This window comes from Terrapene carolina, unplaced genomic scaffold (assembly GCF_002925995.2).
Source record: "Terrapene carolina triunguis isolate 2854851 unplaced genomic scaffold, T_m_triunguis-2.0 Scaffold247, whole genome shotgun sequence".
NCBI classification, from domain to species: domain Eukaryota; kingdom Metazoa; phylum Chordata; order Testudines; family Emydidae; genus Terrapene; species Terrapene triunguis.
In genome coordinates, this window is record NW_020664598.1 from 18079588 (window position 1) to 18095812 (window position 16225).

Sequence of the window (16225 nt, forward strand, 5' to 3'; positions counted from 1 at the left end):
TTATTTACTCCTCTGCCCATCACCTCTTTGACAGAGTAGAAGTTGTAGGTAGAGACTCTCAAAGTGTGTACTGCACCTCAGTGTACAGCAGTTTTAGGGCTTCTGCCTTATGTTTGTCACACACACAGTACCCCTCTGCAAAATGCCTGCTGTTCCCTAGCTCCACCAGAGAGACTAATGGTGGGCAGCTGGGCCTCTCCTCCTAGAATCTGTTAATTAAGAGCACTCCACTTGTAGACTGGAGTGGGCCAGAGAAGGCTGCTGGGTACTTGTAACTTAAAGGAACACTACAGCTGCTGTAGAAGCCATTCATACCCAACAACAGAGTTTCCATAGCTGTTTTCACATGAGGGAGGCTATGAGGCAGCACTGGACCAACCACCTTCTATCCTATCAACCATTTCAAGAATTCCTGCACCGGCGCACCCAAACAAGCCAGGCCCAGCACGCAGCTGGCTGAGGAGAAGGCTGTTAGAGCTGCCCGTGCAGTTGTGCTTCATCACACTCAGTAGAGATGCTAGTTCTGATCTTCCGTGAGCATGAGCTGCCCTCCAGCTACAGCAGGATTTATTGAGTGAGCAGGAGCAGCAGCATTTGAAATTAAATGCACTATTTGTGGGGGAGGGGAAGTAAACAGAGCAGAAGTAATGTTCATTGATAACTATACTCAACAGTGGTTAGAGACGAGCAGGAGCTAAGAGAAAGTGACGGGGTCCCTCTGCCAGGCCTGTGCCCTCTCACCAGCAGTTATTTCCAAAAGCTGGTCCATTTCTGAGGTGCTTAGCTCAGCCGGGCCGGATTGCCAGTTAGCCAAGAGGAAACCAATCCCAAGCCTGCGGCATGATAGCATTTATGATTCCCAGTCATCTTCCTCCTCGTCCCCCGGGGGCTGTTGTGGGGCTGGCAGAGGTGGGATTGAGTCCGACATGCGGGCAAAGGCACCAGCAGGTGGACTGGGAGCATCAGCACTTCCTGCAGCTGCAGGCCCCTTGCCTGAAATGCCTGCGGGAGAAAAAGCAGATGAGTGAGTGAGGCCTAGGAACTAGAATTGAGAGGTGAGTTGAAATGAGCGAGGATGAGGAAGGCAGCAGCTAGCCCTGCACCTGTGCAAAATCCTGCCTCATCAGCTGAGTGACTCAGGCACACACAATCTCACCTCCGCTGCTGCTGGGAAAGGGTTCATTAGCTAAAGCACCAAGTCAGCATTTCCAGCTGGCAGAACAATGGAGGGCAGGGACCAGAACCGGCTCTGATTCTGTGAGCAGGGGAGGAGGCAGCCCCCGGCTGAAGCAGGGGAGGGGCGGAGGTGTCTGCCTGGTACCTACAGAGGGCCTTGTCATTAGGTTATGGCTAAGAAGCCTCGACAGCAGGGGGCAGGCCCCAGCCCTTAGAGAATAGGCATATGCAAAATGCTTCCCCCCTCTGAGGCTCTCTGGATATGCTGAGCCTTTGCCCAGCGTGTGCAGTGAGACGCGCCCCCCTGCAGCGCAGGGACAGGGGAGCTTTCTCTTGGAGTATTAAAAACATACAATTCACTCTACCTCAGCCAGTGCCCAGGTTTCTGCCTTGGGGATGCCAGGTAAAGCTTGGGCACTGAAGCCAGCTAAGCCCCTCCCCACTACAGCAGCACCTCCTGTCTGGATTCACTGCAGTGACACTCCGCCGTCGGCAGCATTGGTATACAAGTAAGTTCTTCCTGCTCTGCAAGGGGCTTGCCTTGCCTGGTCCATAAGGGCATTGTGTGCCTCCCCAGCAGGATCAAAGCATTCAGCCAAATGGCATGCCAGGCTGGCCAAAAGCTTCCTTCTTTCTAACTCCTGCAAGCTGCAGCAGTGAGGCAAGGGAACCTGCCCCTCTTCATGTCACATTACAGGAAAGGAGCAGCCCCCCACGGCACGGTACCTTTGCGCCTCAGGAGCAGCTTGTTGAAGAGGTCGGACATCAAGTCTCCACCCTGTGCTGTGGTTATCACTGAAAGAGTAAAGCCCCACAAATCAGGTGACAGACCAAATGTCTTGCTCACAAGGTCCAGACTCGTACTAAGGGCTAGTTATTAACTGGGGACCAGCTTCAACATGTGGTCAGGACACCCAGTCCTCCTGTTGTATGTCCCACACTATTCGACGTGACACACTGACCCTGCAGGGTACATTGGTGCTGTATTGGCAGAACTGCCTGGGAGTGCAGGGTTGACTAGCAGGATATGCTGAAGGTTCGGACGGAGCTGCCTTGGCAGAGATTGTGTTGGGACCCTCACTTGGAAATTAAATAAATAAATTGACCCCTCCCATCCTTGTACCACATTTACCCTTCCCCCTTATGGACTTCAGATCACAGCACCCAAGGCCTGCCTGGGAAATGTGTCAGCTTCCTACAGCAGCTCGGAGGAATTAAAAGATCGGGTGTTTCAGCCAGTTTAAGTGAACTGGAGTTAACCAGTCTACTAAAAACAGCCCAACCGTGACCCAGGACTTCCAATGGCAGAATTTCCTCTCCAGAGGCAGCCTGCCCTGAGCTATCTTTGAAATGCTTCCAGCAATACAAGTTCACATGAAACATTTTCATCTCCACTCTCGAGAGGGGAGAATTCCCCAATGCAGAGCGTTAATGCATTTCTGGCACCTAGGGGCTAGTGAGTTCAGCCAAACATTCCAAACTGTAACGTGAGGTGAGATAAAATCCCTCTGCTCCAGGGCTTCTGTGCAGTGTGGGCTTTGCCTCTCAGGTATTTATGGGACTCCTTCACATGGGTACCTAGGCATATCTAGCTGGGGCGGGGGAGTGAGGATGACTACTGATGGGAGCGCTCTGGGCACCTTGTTCTTGCTCCTTCTGCTTCTTCTTCTCCAGCTTTCTCTCCTTAACGCTTCGGAGGTTGGCCTTCCCAATGCCGCCAGCCTGGCGGATGGACTCCAGGAGAGTGGCCCGGCCAGTTGAAGGATTCACAACTTCCTTTGGAGCCCCTTGGACTGGAGCTGCAGGGATACAGAAAGGAGTCAGCCCAGAGGAACCGACACCATCTGATGTGTCAGCAATTAAAAATTAACAGCAGGCACTCTACGTGCTGCTGCTTTAGCTAAACCTAAACCCTAAACCACCTGCCTGGGTGTGAAACCTGAGAGACTGAAGAGCTCTGGCACCTCATCACTTGCCCATTCCAAGTCGCTGGGAGATGACGCAGTGCATAGACTGCAGGGGAGCCTTTAAAAGAAATCAGTGAATACTGTGAGCTGTGCAGGGTGCTGCCAGATGAAGGGCTTTGAGCTAGAATCCTTCCCCGCACCCTCATATTCTGTCCCTTGATCCCAAACTGACCATCTCACACCGTTCTCCAGAGAGCCCTCTGCCCTACAGGGGAACAGCACCCACTGCCTCTATAGGAAGACCTGCCCTGCCCAGTTAGCAACACAGGGATTGCCAGAATGGATCCGAGCAATCCGTCTAATCTGGGGCCCCCATCTCCAGCAGTGGCCAGTACGAAATGCTCCAGAGGAAGGAGCAATGTAACCCCAAACTAATTCAACCATTTCATAGCCTGAAAGCAGAAACACTGCTGCTTCCCTGGGTTTGGAGGCAGCTTTTTTGCATTGCTCCTGTTTTAAGAAATTCACTTCCTTGTGGGACCAAGAGAAAATAGCCCGGACCTTGTCAAAGGGGCACTGTAAGGGATAGGGTTCTTGTGACAAATGTTTGTATCAAACTAAAGCCAATAGAAAGGTCCATGAAGATTTTAAGCTATTCAATTCTATTAAATTAAGTGAGCAGGAGTAGAAAGTATTTGCACCCAAAGCATAGCTGCATCTTGCTAGTGCGTAAGAACTTTCATGGGAGATTCCCTAATAAACCAATACTCTCCAGAACAGAAAAACAGATTAATCTTGCTTCCATTGCCTTTGGGGAGAGAGATGCAGATAAAAGTTCCATGGCCCACCTGTGCCACAAAAACTGTTTTTCTGCATATAAAAGCCAGGGCCAGCATTAGGGCGTAGCAAGCAGGGCAGTTGCCTGGGGCCCCACTCCACAGGGGACCCTGTGAAGCTAAGTTGATCAGCCTTCAGCGTGCTGGCCCTGCTTGGGGGACCCTCTGAAACCTGTGCGCTGCCCCGCAGTGGGCCCCAGATCTCTGGTTGAGAACCACTGCACTATTAGATCTAGTCTCTCTGCAGCCTACGCGTGGGTACCAAGGTCTACTCAGCCTGCTCTCCTGGGGCTGTTTGTTCAAGTCAATGGGCCACAGCGACAGTCCCGTTTGCAGATTGAAGAGTTGAAGGATTCGGCACCAGGGGAGGAAGCAGCCAGAACTCCACTGAATTTTCATCGTTGCTTGTAAGGAGAGAAGAGCCACTGGAAAAGCTGGCCCAAGCCTTGGGATTACCATTGGAAAAGCTGGCCCAGGGAAAAGGGCGGGGCCAAGTTGCTAGGTTAGATCCTGCCAACTAACAAGCCATAGCAAAAGCTCAGTCCTTACCTGCAGACATTGCACTGCTGCTCTCCTCGCTTGCTGGCTGTTTGGAAAGGGAGGCAGGCTGGGGCAGAGGAGGGGGTGGGGGAGCACTAGTTGGCATCACAGGGGGTGGAGGAGGCGGAGGTGGGGGCACTAGCACACCATCTTGAAGACCTGAAATGTTAAAGGGAGGAGTGTGAAGAGTCACCAAGGGACATTACCTGCTAAGACACTATCTCCCCCCCGCCAGCAAGCGCGGATGCTCAGAGCCCTCACCCACAACAGTACCACCACTAACAATCCTCAGCACTTTGTGCGGATGAAATGGGCAGCATTACTCCTGCTGTTATAGAGGGGGACAGGGAGCAGGGCCCCAGAGCCAGCCCATGGCATCAGGGGGCTCTTCCCCCATTTGCCGTGTGTAGTCAGGGTGGCACAAACTAGCAGTTTCTCATCACAACAACACGGCTGACCGGCTGCCAGCAAAATACAAGTGCTTGCAAGCTCCGCTCCTTCCCAGCCGGGCAGGAGGGAGGGGCTGACATTTTGTGCCACAGGCTGTGCAGCAAAAGGCCAGGGCCACACTCGTTGTCTGTGCGGGGAAAGGCGCTAGATTTGGCCCACACACATGAAGCTGGCCAGGAAAGTCAAGGACTCCTCCAGCTTTAATCCTGCTGGGGCCTCTAACAAGGGACTTTTCTAGGTCCTCACCAGTGTCTACGCAGAAGTCAGTGCTGGGGAGAAGTCACAATCCCTGCCTCTGGGGCCTGCCACTGGGCAAGTCTGCATCTGCAAATACTTATTTGCTCACAACTCCTTTCCCTGTTTATCCATCTCCGCCTTGTCCTAGTGGCCTTCCCCCCACCGCCTAGATGAGCCCCAGACAAAGGGAGTTGAAATACCTGGCCTGAAGTTCTCCACGGATTCGGTGTTGAAGGTGGGTAGCTCTGGGATAGAGCTGCTGGGTGCCGAGGGTGCAATGCCAGGCCCCAGGTCTGCGATGTACATGAGATCAGCAGCGATGCCAGGCAGGTCTGGCAGGTAGGACGGCACGTCTATCTCAGGCACCTGACCCAGATCTGGTACGTAAAAGTAATTTTCAGCTACCTGGAAGACAGAAATACAAAGGGTAACAGCTGGGCATCTGGAGACTGTTTTCCCTTAGAGAAGCCAGTAACAGAGGGAAGGGATGCAGCCTGCAGACAGTGGCATCTGGGCTGCAGTCAGCTCTCCTGGTGGCTCTCACTAAGGGGGCATCACCAGGTTTCAGAGCCCTGAACATCTACACGGCTATTTTTAGCTGCAGCCCAAACCCCACAAGCCCAAGTCCTCTGAGACTCAGTGCCATGGGTTTTTCTTTGCAGTGTAGATGTACTCTTCCTGGCAGATCCTCAACACACTACACAAGTATTTAATCAGCTCAGTCTGCACTCTGGGATAACAGCATCCCTGGTGTTACTCCAGTGTCGAATGTGTGCGCTAAAAGCAACCTGCATAGGGGCAAAAAGTGGGTTTGTGCCCTTCCTTGCTCCATTCTGGAGGGGTGTCTGCATGTGTGTGTGTGTTTGTGTTCCTTCAAAGGGTTATTTCCATCAGAAATTCTGGTCCTGTTCAGGTTAGATGATGACGGACAACTGGCGAGCTGATGAAACAATGGCATTGCAAGGTCTAACAGTGAAGCTGAATTGTTCAGCAGGGAAAGGGTTTTCTTTAGCCGTGTTGTTAGTTTATTTTGCTTCCACTCAAACTCCAGTGACGAACATGCATTTTAGAGAAGGGAAGTTTGAGTTGAAGATTTAACACTGCCATCTCTTCAATTATGGCCTCCAGAGCTCACAATAAACCTCCCAGAAACCCTCCAAAGCTGCCAGGGAAGACTGGACTTTACATTCCTTTTTCTTCGATGGGAAAAACCCAAGCAGGAAAGAGTTAACACGCTTCCTGGCCTCCTCCAGGCCTCAAAAAGGGCACAACACAATTCTTACTATTTCCTTGGCAGGTTCCCTTTACTTAAGATGCAGAAGAGAGAGATTCAAACACCAGCCCGTTTGCAAAGGGATGCAGACTTGCTACCCTCGCAGTGGCAGAAGAGCCCCCTTCCTTGCCTCTTTCCCCTCCCATTGACTGACACCGGGGGCCAGAGCAGCTCAGCACCACCATCACAGGGCACTGTCAGCTGGCGTGGGCTGCTCTCCGTGGCTGGACTTTTCTCCACACTTGGGCTGAGCGCAGTCCTGCTCAAGGGATTGCTCCACACGGGAGGGGATAAAGAACTCAGCTAGATTAGTCTGAGGGCATTATCTGAAATCCCTGACAACACACCAGTACTGTGATCACCCGCCTCCAGCTAACAGGCTGCTCCTTCCATCAGCCCTGTCTCCTGCTGTGCCACGGGCACTTCATATTAAAGAGATAACAGTCCTGTCAGGCTTTCCCAATGGGGTGAAACACAGGGTATTTGAACGGCCAATAATTTTTTAAGACCCTAGCGCTCCTTTGGTAGTTCCCAAGCATTGCACTGCAGCCACTTTCCACCTGAGGGTGGAGGAAACTGCTCCTCCTAACACCTTCCTCTCGGGACCAGAAAGAGGGACTCAGAATAGCAGCTGCTTTTCTCCAGCTCAAATAAAACCGCCATTTCTCCACCTGCCTGCCAAAAACCCCTTCTGCAGCTCAGGCTCTGAGCAGGCCAGTGCAGGAGAGAGAGATGTGATATCGGAGGGAGACAGCCCTGCACCAGAGGAGGCCACATCAGCGCTGTCACTACCCAACCCGCCAAATCTACATAGAGCCTGGAGAAACACAACCCTCAGGCAGAGGTGGTGAGTTATATGGGCCTGTGGTGCCTGTGCTCCACCAATATTCAGGAAAGTGGGCCCAGCTCCACCAATGTTTGGGCTTATATTTTCAGAGCCATCCCATCCATAGGATGGTCCGGGGCAACCGTCCTGGGCCCCACACTCGGGGGGGCCCCACACTTCAGGGGGACACGGGGTCCAGGGCGGCCTGGGGGACGAGCAGGGGGCCTGGCGCTGGCCGCGGCGAGTGACCCAGCCCTAGTCCTCCCCGCTCCGCTCTGCCTCTTCCCGCCCCTGCTCTGCCCCCGCCCCACCCCCACTTCACCCCTTCCCCCAAGTCCCCGTCCCACCTCTTCCTGGCCCAGCTCCATCCCCACCCCGCCTCTTCCCATCCCTGCTCTGTCGCCTCCCCGGCCCCATTCCACCCTTTCCCCCAAGCCCCCACCCTGCTTCTTTCCAGCTTCCGCCCCCTTCCCCAGGTGACGCTGGGAGCCAGCAGGGCGGAGCGGAGTGGGGGCCGGGTCGCTCACTGCTGCTGGTGCCACTGCCCCCACTAACCTCCAAGGCCACCTGGACTCCACATCTCTCTGAAGCGCAGGGCCCCCCAAAGCGCGGGGCCTGTGGCGGTTTCCCCGGTCCGTCTGATGGATGGGATGGCTCCACTTGGACCCACTCTGGGCGTCACCAAAAATTCTACAAACCTGGCACCCATGCCCTCAGGTGTAGAAGTCTCATTGCATCCACCAAGGACTATACACACAAACCCTAATGAGGTTACTAAGGCAGGTGAAATGCCCCACTGCCCATCACCCAAGATCTCCTCTCTGGGCAGAAGTGAAAGTAAGCCGGCAAGAGCCGGTACGCCATGCCGGACCCGACCGGCTTCCCCAGGCTGGCGATTTAAAGGGCCATGGGTTCCCTGCAGCAGCCGGAGCCCCTGGCCCTTTAAATCCCCACCGGAGCCCCAGGGCTCCCAGTCGCCTCTGCAGCTGGTAGCTCCAGGGGTGATTTAAAGGCCCCAGGGTTCCCAGCTGCAGCCAGAGCTCCGGGGCCTATAAATCTTGATTTAAAGGCCCCGCCTCTTCCGGTTGAGGCCACGCCCCTGCCCAGGACTCTGGCGTACCGGTAAATCCTTTAACTTACTCTTACCCCTGCCTCTGGGCCATTCCCCCACCAACTCCTGCATCTAGAAAACCCAGCTCTCCTCTAGAAGATAAGCATGGTGCTTTCTGCAGCATGGTGTCCCTTCGCTCAGCATGTACAGCCCCACCCGCTGCTGCATCTCACCTGCCGATCCAGCTGCCCCCTTTTGGTGATAGAAAGGGGTGCATCAAAGAGCTTCTCCTCAGTCTCTGTTCCCAGAGTCACATGGGTCTTGGTCACCGCTCCTGCCAGAGGATCCAGGAAGACATACTTCTTGTACCTGGGGATGGAGAAAACCTCAGTGATTCTAGCTCAGGGAAGAGCCAGGGAAAGGTTCTTCAGCCAGAGGATGAGACCAGGCGTTAAGGGGTGACAAAACAGACTCCTGATGTCCCAAATCTAATCCCAGTCCCAGTCAATACTGCCTCCACTCAGCTACATCGCTCCTGTGTTCTATCCCACCTCGCCCACAGGTTTGCCCCTCTCCCTTCTTCACCGCCACAGCCAGGAGCTGGGATTTCCCCATCCTGACCTCACACTCTGCAGGCTAGTGCAGGGCGAACCTGAACACCTGTCACTACCATCTGGATTCCACCAAGCTTCTCTCCCCTTGCCCACCACACACCATGTTATGGGGACAGCAGTTACACCACTGTCTAGAGCAGGGCATGCCTAGCACGCCAATCTCTGCTGGACACACTGTTTGAGAGGGAGGAAGAAAGTCAGAAAGGAGAACATCGAGAGCCCCAGGAGCAGCGAGGGAAATACTGTCCAAAGCAGATGAAGATCAAGGAGGATAAGCACCATGGGGGCATCCTTAGATTTGACCAGGAGAAGACATCCTTGGCAAGCACTGTTCCACTCAAGGAGAACAGGAGAAACAAGGACTGCAAGGGACTGAATCAGTCAGGGAGGAAGTTGAAGTAGTGGGAATGAAGTGACCACTCAAGTTTAGGCAAAGAGGTGGAGGGAGATGTGGCAGTAGCTGGATAAGCAAACGAGACAGAGAGAAGGACAGAGAACAACAGAGAAAATATTCAGGCGCTGGGCAAGTAATGATGGGGGAGAGGAGAGGTGTCCAGGGGCACATGCTGGGTCAGAAGTTGACAGTGACAAACAGCTCTGACTCAGAATGGGGTGAGGAAGAACGGATGTTGGGTGGAGGCTGCTATTCAGGGGAATCAACCCACCAGCCCCCCAGAGCAAGAGCATCTCCCCAGATAAGGTGGCAGGCCGGGGTGGGGAGGCAGCAGATCAGAGGCCAGGCGGTGGCAGCAGAGCTGCTTGGTGCTGCTCCAACACTCACAGGTTCTCGGTGGTGTTGAACAGCAGCAGGGAGCTAAGGGAGCTGATGTTCCTGGGGAGGCTGCCAAGACCTTCTTCTGCATCATCCTCCTGATGAACTTTTGTGCTCACACACACTGGGAAGTACTTGAGCTTCTCCTGCAATGAAATAAACAGGTGGCAATACAGTGGGAATGCGTGGCACCTCTGGTGGCCCTCTCCATTATCCACATGCTACCACTGCTGCTCCACATAGCCACCCTGCTACGTTACCCTTGTTCACACCAGGCAGGATACCGGCTCCGTGTCCAGCAACAGACATGGTCATGTTTCAGAAGAGAAGCCACAGTAGTGCATTTAAGATGTTGTACACAAATCACCTGGACCTGAATTTTTGTGGCAAGCACCTCTTATGGACTGAGCCCCACAGCCCTTCCATTAACCTACCCTATCCTGTGCAATGCCTCCTGCTGAGCGGGGCTGGGATTGGAGTGATTGTGCATGTCCGCACAGCCAGCACTCCTACACCAGTATCTACAGCGCTTCCCTCTGGGACTGACCTGTCAATTCCGCCACCTTCAGCTCTCCTCCTATTGAGATGCCCCCGCCCCGGGTGGGGGGAGAGAAAGGCAAGCATGCCAGCACCAACTAAGAGGGCAGACGAGGGAGGGTGAGCGGAGGGAAGAGTGTGAGAGCCAGATGGTTTTACAAAGCCCAGGAGATTTGCAGGACTTTTCAACTCCAGTGAACCAAAAGCTCCTCTCTCTCAGCTCTTCAGCTTCATACATAATGTATAGAACTCCCTTTAGAAAGGGAGTTATTTCAGCTGAACAGCTTAACTTTTAAAGAACATGGGAATTGCCATCTCAGATCAGACCAGTGCCTGATGCTGTGGGGAAGATGTACAACCTCCATAATGTACTTAGCTGTACTGTACTATACATAGACTCCGGATTTAAGATCAGACGGGACTATAAGATCATCTACTCTGACCTCCACTATATCACATACCATACCACAGGGGAGGGGAAGGGCTATTGCTTCTTGGGCCCAGTTGCTGACCAGCTTAAGAGGCCACAGGACTGAGACTGGACTACTGGACTCAGCACAGGACTTGGAACAAGGAACTTGTGTTCCACATCTGCCTCTGGCTTGGCCAGTTCACTTATCCCCTGTCAGTTTCTCCTACCTGTAAAATGGGCACAGTCCTTGTCTCACAGGGATGAAGCGATGAACCCTCAAACCAGAAGTGATTTGTACAATCAAGTAAATTAGCCAGATTCATATTTTCACTGTTCACATATTTAAAGTGACGACAACCATGCAGCATTGGCCATTAGCAGCAAATAAAAAAACCTGATGTAAATTGTTCTTTAGTGACTGTACAAGTGGAGATTCAACAGAGATTCAGAAATAAAGTTCCATTTGGTCATTAATATTCATTTCCTAATGTTTAATTTTTAAGCATCATGGAATCCTGACGTCTTCGGTAGAACTGCTCACACACTAAGCCCTCAAGAAATGTATTTTTTAAAGCTTTCCCTTTGTAAATTTCAATTAGCACTGGAAGGGTCGGTGTCGCTTTTCGGATGGAGTGAGAAATCAACCATTACTCACATTTACTTATTAAAAAGTCTAATCCTTCTAAGGCATTTATAAAAAGTACAAAGCATGACTATTACCCTGAAGTATGAGGCTTTATATAGTCCTTGTAATTTTTGTGCTACTTAAAGTAACTGCAATGACACTTTTATACAAAGATCTAATCCTGTTCTGAAATTTATATCTACCTCAGTAACATCCTGCAACTGTGATTTCTGCAGGTGAAACCATATCATATTTTTTTTTCTTGTAACTTTTAAAAGGACTGATCCTGCAATATGCTCAGCAAACTCAACTCACTGAAATCAGTGGGAGTCTAGAGCACTAAACACTTAGCAGAACAGGCAGCTCAGGACCTGGCAGGATCAGAGCCCTAAATTTGCTGTCTTTCAATTTACTCTTTCTAAATAGCCAAAAGTTCAAATATATTAACCCATGACAGGACTTCATCTCTCACCCTCCAGTTACCAAGTTTCATTAATACTAGGGTGACCAAATGTCCCATTTTCATCATAGAATCATAGAAGATTAGGAGGTCATCTAGTCCACAACCCCCTGCTCAAAGCAGGACCAATCCCCAACTAAATCACCCCAGCCAGGGCTTTGTCAAGCCGGACCTTAAAAACCTCTAAGGAAGGAGATTCCACCATGTCCCTAGGTAACCCATTCCAGTGCTTCACCACCCGCCTAGTGAAAGGACAGTCCCGTTTTTTGGGACTTTTGCTTATATAGGCACCTATTACCCTCCACCCCCTGACCTGTTTTTTCACAGTTGCTATCTGGTCACCCTATTAATACCGTCTCCTGTTAGGGGCTTTAGAGAGTCTAAATAAATTACATACAAAAACATACATTAAAAGAATATTATTACGGTTACAAATTCAAGCACTTGAAATTCAGGAAATGCCATACTCATGGTTGTCTGTGCAACCTTGATTGGCCTCCCCATGTGCCCATGGTGTGCACTGAACAGGGCAGGGTCCCACTGAAAAACAGAATGTGCTCATGTAATTAACGACTATAGCATGCATATGCACTAGGGAGCCAAATTAAGCTGGTGTGGGCAACGGTAGTTCTGACATTTCTGCTGCCCACTTGTTAAACCTTCAAACAAGCACTTTCATGCCTTCTCCCATGCTGCCCCACATGTGTTGTAGGTGGCCCCAATAAACAACCGCAAAGCTACCTCATTGTCCACCTTCAAATCCTGCCTCAAAACTCTCCTTTGCACACCAACAGCCTAACCATCACATTTTTTGTAGGCATCACAGCAAAAACCACTGGAAGTCGTGCTGAGCAGTACTGCCTCATTGAGTCCTTGTACTCCCTCATCGGTCAGCATCCATCTTTTGTCTATTGTCAGCTCCCTAGGGACCAGCCTTTCTTTGTGTTCTGTGTCTGTGCAGCACCTAGCACAATGGGGCCCTGGTCCATGACTGGAGCTCCTGGGGGGTCACAGTACCACAAATAATAAATAAGTTTGGCGATGGTGACGGCAGCAAAAGCCACCCGGGGCTTTCCTACAATACAGCAGATATGAAGCCCTCCGGTTCCTCAGCCCAGTCAGGGAAGGCCCCGCCAGCTACTCTTAGCATGTAACGCACAGCAATGGGCCTCGTCGGATGTGACAATGGGCAAGGAGGCTGCCACTGAAAGCCTGAATAACTGAGGAGGGTATAAATACCAATACAAGACTTTCCTTTGTCATGTCTCATTATTGCGAGAGCCTCAGTCTCTCTCTGTTTGTATGTGGCAAACAGCCACATACAAGCCGGATCCCTGGAACGAGCTCAGCACTCTGACTATACTGAGCCTTACACAACGTGCCAGCTGCCACTTCGCCCAGACCCCTCCTGTCATTAATAAACCAACTGCCACCTGGTAACACAGCACTGGGCCTCTCTGCCCACCCCCCATCCAGCCCTCCAGGGAGCTTCACCAGGAGGCAGTTAGATGAGGCCAGGGATGGGACTAGCTGGCAAAGTCAGGCCCTGAGGTGGGTGAGTGGGTAGAAGCCAGCAATGCAGAAGGGTCAGGAGTCACAAAGGAGGGTGCAAGGGCTGGGAGCTGGAGGTAGCCCAGTGCAGGGGAAGAGGGCCAGTGAGGCACTACCGGAGTGTAACATGTGCGTGCACACGTACCGTGGGGGTTGGTCCTGGAAAGTAAAGGAAGAAATCAGAAAGGTGCAATGTAGGAAAGCGGGTGCAGAGAGGCAGCACAGAGGAGGGAAAAGGAAGGCACTGCAGACGGTTGTGAGGCGGCGGTGGAAAGAGAGGGCAGACTGACGGAGCCACCATGGCAGCTGACATAGATGTACAGCATACATGGTAATAAATGATTGGGATTAGGTGGCTAAGATGTCATTCCCAGGCCAGAGAGACACTGCCCCTCCCTGACAAAGTACAGATGGCACATGGGGACACAGACTGGCAGCTGCCTTTTTGGCTCTGGAAGCGAGGGAGGGAGAAAGTCTTGCATGTCCCTTACTGAGATACAGCTCCTCAGCAGGCTCTGACCTCTAGTCAGCAGGATTCAAAGCAGTCTCTGCCCAGGGGCCGTCAGCAGGTTTCATACAACTGCTACTCTGAAGCCACAACAAGGGAAGCACAAGCCAGCTTGGGTGAGCTATCAGCTGCCTGCCCAGCCAGCAGCTCCACTTCCCTGGGAAGTTCTGAGGACTGGCTGAAATATTCATGCTGCTTTGCTGGAAGAGGCTTCAACTCCTTTTAAGCTCAGGAAAGTTTATAGCACTGAATTATTCAGGGACAGCTTTATTTTTGGGCTGAGACACACGAGGAAGAGAAGGAAGAGGAAAGTACTTCCAAGGGGAGAAGAAGAGACAGACAGGCCATTCGTCTGGTTTTAAACCAGACAGTCCTGCTTTTCTGAGGTTTGTTCCCCATCCGGTACTGAGACAAAAGCAGTTATGTCCAGGCACCATGACGAAGAGAGCACCACTGCACCCTACTAGCATGACATCGTGTGCACGGGGGGGGGGAGGGGGGGGCGTCACGCTGGCAAGGGTGGTGCGCTCTTCAAAATGGCACCTCCCAGGTGGTGAAGTCACTCCGAGAGGGGTGGGGTCACGCTGGCGGGGGTTCCTGAAAGTACTGGAAAGTCTGGTATTATGGGAATGTGTTAGCGGCCACCCTAGGAAGGGAGTTGCTGGGCTAATCCCTACCCTGCAGGGATCAGCACCAGATAAAATTTCCAGCATCGTGCATTAGCCATCCCCACGAAGAGCAGCACAGAGTTATTCTTCCTCTCCTGGGGGTGTTCTAGCTCTGACAGCTTCAGAACCGCCAGGCAACACCTCCCTCTAAGCCACCTTCTTGGCTATCCCACAGGCCCCACTCCCGGGCTGCCCTCCCCTCACCACTACAGAATCATTAGCACTGAGGGGAATGCCATGGAGATCTTGGGTCATTCGCCAATAGCTACACATCTAAGCTTAGCCTTTAATAGCACCACTGGTTACAGACATTACTTGTATTATGGGAGCAGGCAGTGATGACAGAGGCCTCAGCTGACAGAGACTCCCATTGTGCTAGGTGCTGTACTAACAGCAAGAGAGAGTCCCTGGCAAGAGGAGCTTACAGTCTAAACAGACAAGCATGGGAGGGGAAGGGACTTGCCCAACGTCATCCAGCAGGTCAGTGCCAAAATTGGGAATAAAACCCAGGTCTCTTGACTCCCAGCCCAGTGCCCTAATCACTAGACCATGCTGCCTCCTTAGAAGAGGAGATCTCTTCCCCTCTTTCTTCTCCACAGACTCACATATACAACACGTCCCTCTTCTCCTTCACATAATTACTGTGTAATAAAGAACTATGATCTGACAAACTGTTCCTGAAAGGTCCCCCGATCCTCCCAGACCATCAGCCCATGCAGGTCCCAACCACCCTGGCTCCCCCCTGCCCTGTGTCACACCACAAAACACCCTCAGGAGAGTCGGCAGCTGCTGTCAATGCCACTGCAGGAAACAATCAAGTTGCTCAAACCAAATAAGAAAATGGAAACACAGATGGCAAGGTGAGTAGCTATGGCCTGTGCTAAGAGTGCCAGAGACTGGAGAGGGGACCTAACAGCCTCCCACGCAGAGCACACCAGCCAGTAACCACCACTGAGGGGCCAGGAAAGTCTTCCACTGGCACAATCCTCGCACGTTCCACAAGCTTTGGAACACATGCTCCCACGTGTCTTGTCAAGTCAGGTGGAAAACAGACCAGACCCTTTGCCTATGCCCATCCCCAAATTTCTCCCATATACCTATATGCCTTCAGCCCCTAGTAACACAGTCCCCTCCAGCCCTCATCCCCCTCCAACTGCATACTCATTCACCCAGGGGGCCTCCCCCCTCGACTCCCTTACCTGCAGGGATTTCTCATCCAGCAGTCTGTGTTTGCTCTGAATCTTGTGTCTCGGCCGTTTCTGTGTGGCTGGATCCTCTGCACCCGCGAAAATGGAGCTGTACTCCTGCAGCCGCTCTGGGGCAGGGTACTTGGCACTGGAAAACACCTGCCGGGAGAGGAAGAAACTAAAAATCCTATCGGCAGAGCATTCCAGTACCCCAGAAACAATCAACACAATGGGGCTGGGAGACGGGCAACAGGACAGGGATTTTCCACACAGTTCTGTTTGGATCCCAAGATTAGCAGGGGTTGAATGTGAGATGCTACAACAGCAGCTCCCAACTGGATGAACAAGGTGTAAGGGGTTAAAGATGGTGAAGATGCAATTCTTACTAACAAGAACGTGTCCTGGGTTCCTCAGCAAAATGGGATTTTGAGAGAGCCAGGGGAGTGGAGGTGGAGGGGGTGACCTTTTCTTGAGAGACTCCTTCCTATTCAAGGCCAGAAATATGTGGGTCTGAGAGAAGAGAACTACCATGTGAATGGGTGGTCCTGTCAGGAGGGGAGTTCATACCATAGCTGCCAAGATAGAGGGACTCTGA

At 52.1% G+C, this 16225-nt stretch overlaps 1 protein-coding gene across 3 annotated transcripts in view; it reads right to left on the reverse strand.

Annotated features, from left to right (window-relative positions):
• Positions 1-665: 665 nt before the first annotated feature.
• WASHC1 (WASH complex subunit 1) overlaps positions 666-16225 on the reverse strand; it is an 87389-nt gene continuing 71829 nt past the window's right edge. For all 3 annotated transcript variants that reach the window (XM_024217964.2, XM_024217963.2, XM_024217965.2), the window contains exons 4-11: positions 15643-15789; positions 9692-9828; positions 8530-8665; positions 5347-5551; positions 4469-4618; positions 2817-2975; positions 1903-1971; positions 666-1002 (exon numbers count right to left, since the gene is read on the reverse strand). In XM_024217964.2, the coding sequence (XP_024073732.1) occupies positions 851-1002; positions 1903-1971; positions 2817-2975; positions 4469-4618; positions 5347-5551; positions 8530-8665; positions 9692-9828; positions 15643-15789 (1155 nt within the window). In that variant the 3' untranslated portion in view covers positions 666-850. The remainder of the gene's footprint in view (positions 1003-1902; positions 1972-2816; positions 2976-4468; positions 4619-5346; positions 5552-8529; positions 8666-9691; positions 9829-15642; positions 15790-16225) is intronic.